The 4,626-nt window shown below is 45.4% G+C and overlaps 1 protein-coding gene across 1 annotated transcript in view; it reads right to left on the minus strand.

Annotated features, from left to right (window-relative positions):
• Nucleotides 1-783: 783 nt before the first annotated feature.
• The window catches only part of LOC105536448 (spindlin-2B-like), an 84,466-nt gene continuing 80,623 nt past the window's right edge, over nucleotides 784-4,626 (minus strand). Inside the window, exons 3-4 of the mRNA XM_011975862.1 lie at nucleotides 1,756-1,999; nucleotides 784-929 (exon numbers count right to left, since the gene is read on the minus strand). Coding sequence (XP_011831252.1) covers nucleotides 784-929; nucleotides 1,756-1,999 — 390 coding nt within the window. The remainder of the gene's footprint in view (nucleotides 930-1,755; nucleotides 2,000-4,626) is intronic.

Below are 4,626 nucleotides of genomic sequence, written 5' to 3' on the forward strand. Positions count from 1 at the left end.
TCTCAGCCTCCCAAAGTACTGAGATTACAGGCTTGAGCCACCGCACCCAGCCTTCTTTCAATTCTTGAAAGCTCCTTGCCTCCCCCAGTATGCATGGAGTTAGGGAAGCCTGGACAGCAGGGAGTTGCTGCTCCCTCTCCCCACTAAACTCAGCCCCTCCACTATACAGCTGAAGGACTTAGTTATACAAAGTCACATCTCCCAGCTCAACTTCTCCATGGCATCTGCCTTACCTGGAAACAAAGAGCTGCTCAGACTTCTATCACAGCTCTCCATAAGTTGGGGCTGGGCAAAATTGGCTGGAAGGTATCTGTGAGGAGTCCACAGACACCAGCCTTGTAGAAGCCTAGCCAGAATTGGGGCTACTTGGGGAAGTAGGCCACCTTTTGTGGAGCACTGAATGGAGTCACCTGTAGTTTCAGGTAGCTGCCGAAAGAAGCATGGATAGTCAAGTACTCCCCTTGTGCTGGAGAAAAACATTAGGCTCAATTATCTGATGCCCCTCCTCTCTAGGAAGACAAGGAACATTCCAACAGGAGGAACAAGCATGATAGGACTGCTGTAACTGAGTTCAGTAAGGTTTAATTTTTCTGGATCAAATTCTTTCCAAATGCAAGATGGAACATCTCTTCAGTTCTGAGAGTCTCACTAATCCATGATCTACAAGTGTTGTTTATTCAGCAGAGGGCAAATGTGAGGAGGCAGCCCATAGCCCAGCACTTGTGGAGAATCATGTTAGTGTGTTTAGGCTGTGGGTTGGGGTTCTACTAGGCAGGTGCGTCATTAACTCCAGGGAAGAAGGAAAGCCTTATAGGTGTAAACTTGGTTGCTGCTTAACTCTATGGAGTCATCCTTGTCCACATGTCTTTCCAGGGAACTTCTCATGCATATGGCTTCCTTGACAGTTGCCACTTCCTTTGTGCGTAGAACTAAGGGAACAATGTGCATACTGCCAGAAGTCCAATCTTTCCCTGGGTCTTCTCATCTCTAATGGGCCCCATTGTCCACACCTCTTCTTCTGTATTCTTACTCCCTTTATCAGTCTTTGTTCTTTGAATTCCTTCTTTCTTAGTATTCTTCCCCTTATACCACCCTGACTCCTGCCTCTCATAGACCCTCCATTTGTGTATCCTTTAGTCTCTCCCTAGAGTCCTTTCAACTTGATCTTTCACTCCTTACTCTTGACCTCTTCTAAGCTTCTTTGAGTAGAGAGCTTCCTACTCGATTCCATTTATTCTGTCTATTTTCCTCCAAGCCCCAAGATCTCATTCTTCCTCTGTTATTCTTCACTCCCTTCCCAGTTGGATGTTTCCTCCACATAGGTCATCTCCTTTCTCAGGTAACCTCTACCTTTTGGCCCTTCACCACCTCTTCCTAAGAAGTCACCTCATCCTCTCCTTCTCCCCACAGCCAATCTTGACTTACTTTCCTTCTCCCCTCCACACAAGACCAGTTAAGTCTCTTGCAGTTTTTAGATGGCTGATTGTGATTCTAGCTGAACTTTGTTCACAATCGGAATTGACAGCTATTCCTTCCTTTCATGCCCCATCCACCAAACACACCCAATCTTCAACAAGACAAAGTGCTTACGCATGTCATATACATTTGTATTTTTCAGTATAAAACGACAGCTATGCAGGCAAAGATTGTGTTATCAGGACCCTTGAGCTTTCAACACCCTGAAAAGTTATACTTTTTTTGTGTGCCTGCATATTACACATTTGCCTCCACAAGCATAGCAAATTTTACCCTAACAAGACGTTTTCACCAAATCGTAGACATAGATATGGAAGTCATCATCAAACTTGATGAAATACATAGGTTTGGCTTTAACTTGGTGGATGACCTTGCCTGACCTTTTGGAGCCATCTTCTTTGGTATATTCCACATGTTTATCTATTAGGCTATCTATAAATCCTTCTGGCTCCTTCTTCACTGCATGAGACACTCTTGATTCTGGCATGATGCGGAAGTCACCTGCCTTATAATCATCGAGTAGCTAGCACATGTACAAGACAGGATCTTTCTCACAAGTAATATAAAACCAGGCTTTCATGATAGGTGCTTGGGCTAAGACCATCCCCCTCCATTTATCCATAGACCCATGCTCTCCCTCAAACATGTGTTTCACTGCTTTGCCAATTATGGTATTTGTGAGGCAGAAATCTCTGACTTGTGAGAATGGCACCTTATGAGAAAGGATTTTAAGCTTTAAAATTCTTTCATCTCTGTGAAGTTCTAGTCCATAAACACAGTCAATTCCATAATATTTCACCAGATAAAGAAAGGGATATATAGGCACCTGATCCAGAACTGTTCCTTTCCACTGGGCAATGGGCTCATCTCCCTCCTTCTATCCATGAGAAATTCTGCAGCCTACCATGTGTCTGCAGGACTGAGAAGAAGGCCTTCCTCTTGGCTTCTTTGGAGAGGTCTTTTTCTTCCTCATGTTTGTAGTTCCAATGTGGTGACCCGTGGCTTCCCTGGTTAGCAGCTTTGCAGCTGCCTTTTTGTGAAGGAGTGTCTTCATATTTGGAGGGCAAGGAGAGAGAACAGGGAGAAACATTAAATGTATGAGTTTTTTTCTTGTATCATGAAGTCCCTGTGCACCAGGTACATTGCCACCCACGTTATTCATGTGTGTTCAGTAGCAATGTTAGATATCAAGATACTCTTGGATGCCTGCCTGCAATGGCTTCCTTCCAGGCTTGTTTAGCTGCACAAGAGAGCTAGAGAACAGGTAGGTGTGGTGGTCTTGGTAGTTGAGAGCACAGTAAAAGGAAATGGGCTACTTTGCATATTCCCTGATCCTCTGTCACCATCCTGTCGCCTCTCCCAACATTCTCCATTTTTTAGCTCCCACCTCATTTTTCCATTTCTGTACATGCAGTCTCCATGTCTCCTCCCCATGGCTTTGTGGTATTCATCCTTTGTACGTTCCCATCACTAAGCCTCCCGCCTGGTGCTCACCTCTCTTTCCTGTCTCTTCCTGGTAAACTCCATTTTCCTTCTGGGCTCCAACGAGAAACCTAGTTCCTTTTCTGGCCACCTTTGTATACCATCCTGGTGCTCTTCAGGTCCTCATGCCCCCAGCCCTCAAATCACTCTTCCCAGTCTTCTGCATTTCTCAGGCTGGCACCCACCCCAATTTTCACGTCTGGCCCCCACCAACCCCAATCCTCCGGTTCCGCAGCCCAGGGCCCACCTCCCGCACTGCTGGGGATCACTGACCTCCCGCGCCCAAATCGGACCCCTCACTGCTGCCTGTGGCGAAGGAGGATCAGCAGGCAACTAACAGAGTGAGCGCTTGCAAAAGCTGGGAGGGTAGGATCTGTAGGCGTGGAACATGTCTAGAAGGACTGTGAGGCAGGCGAAAGGGAAGGCAGCAGCTTCTCCAGCACTAGGCTTGTTAGTCCTCTGCCTTCCTGTCGGTGGCGGCCCTTCTGCTACACTGGACTTCCAGGAGCCGCTGTTGCTACGGCAATCTCCTTGCTTTTTTCCTAGCTTCCTGGTAGGACGCAGGTCTCTCCTTCCTGCCAAACTGCGCGCAGCGCCCCCACCCCAGTGAATCCTGCACCACCGCCATGGGCCCTAGAGATGCTCCTGGGCTCCTGCCCCCCACGCCCAACCGCGCCTTCTCCCAAATCCACAGCTACCCGGCCCAAAACCCACTCTCCCTCTCCTCCTAGGTTCAACGCCTTCATTTTACGTCCCCCAACACGCCGTCCCAGACTCCTCACCCCTACCTCCACCTTCAATCCCTCAGCGGCCTTGCCTCATCTGCTTTCCATCTTTCAAGATTTTCTTTTCCCAGTGCCCTTACAGAGTTATTCTTTATATTCAAAAATCTGCCTTTCTTGTCATTGGAGAGGATTTTTGGTAGAACAAGAGAAATGCGCTAGTGCTTAGTGCTCAGTCTGCTATTTGACCTAATCTTTGTAATTTTTCCTGACTGGTCATTCCTGAACTACTTGAGAAGATTTTTTTGTTTCTTTTTCTTATTTTTCTCATTTCCGTGATTGCAGAAGAATTGCATGCACTGTGTAAAATTCAGAAAATAGACTTGAAGAAGAAAATAATCAACTGCAAGCCCCGTTTCCATTCGCCTGGGCTCCAAGCAAAATAATAGCACTTATTATATCTCCTTTGCCTTTCCTCTAAGCTGTTAACAAGCTTGCATTATTTTTGCAAATTTAGTTATTAAAAATTCTTTGTAAAACAATTTTTAGATGATATTTTGAAAATTACAGAGTGTAGTATGTAGCAATATTAGAAGTACCAAATACTCTTCATTTGGAATTAACATTGCTCATTTTTACTTGGGCTTTTAAAAGTAGGAATAAAATATTAACAATAAAATGTAATTCTCTTATCCTCTGTTCCCTCTCACCTCTCTAATGCAAACCCCCTCTTTTTTTTTTTCATGCAGAAGCTTTATTTAAAATTTATTTTATTTTTTTTTTAATTATACTTTAAGTTCTAGGGTACATGTGCATAACGTGCAGGTGTGTTACATATGTATACTTGTGCCATGTTGGAGTGCTGCACCCATCAACTCGTCAGCACCCATCAACTTGTCATTTACATCAGGTATAACTCCCAGTGCTATCCCTCCCCCCTCCCCCC

Source organism: Mandrillus leucophaeus, unplaced genomic scaffold (genome assembly GCF_000951045.1).
Source record: "Mandrillus leucophaeus isolate KB7577 unplaced genomic scaffold, Mleu.le_1.0 Scaffold1590, whole genome shotgun sequence".
NCBI lineage: Eukaryota > Metazoa > Chordata > Mammalia > Primates > Cercopithecidae > Mandrillus > Mandrillus leucophaeus.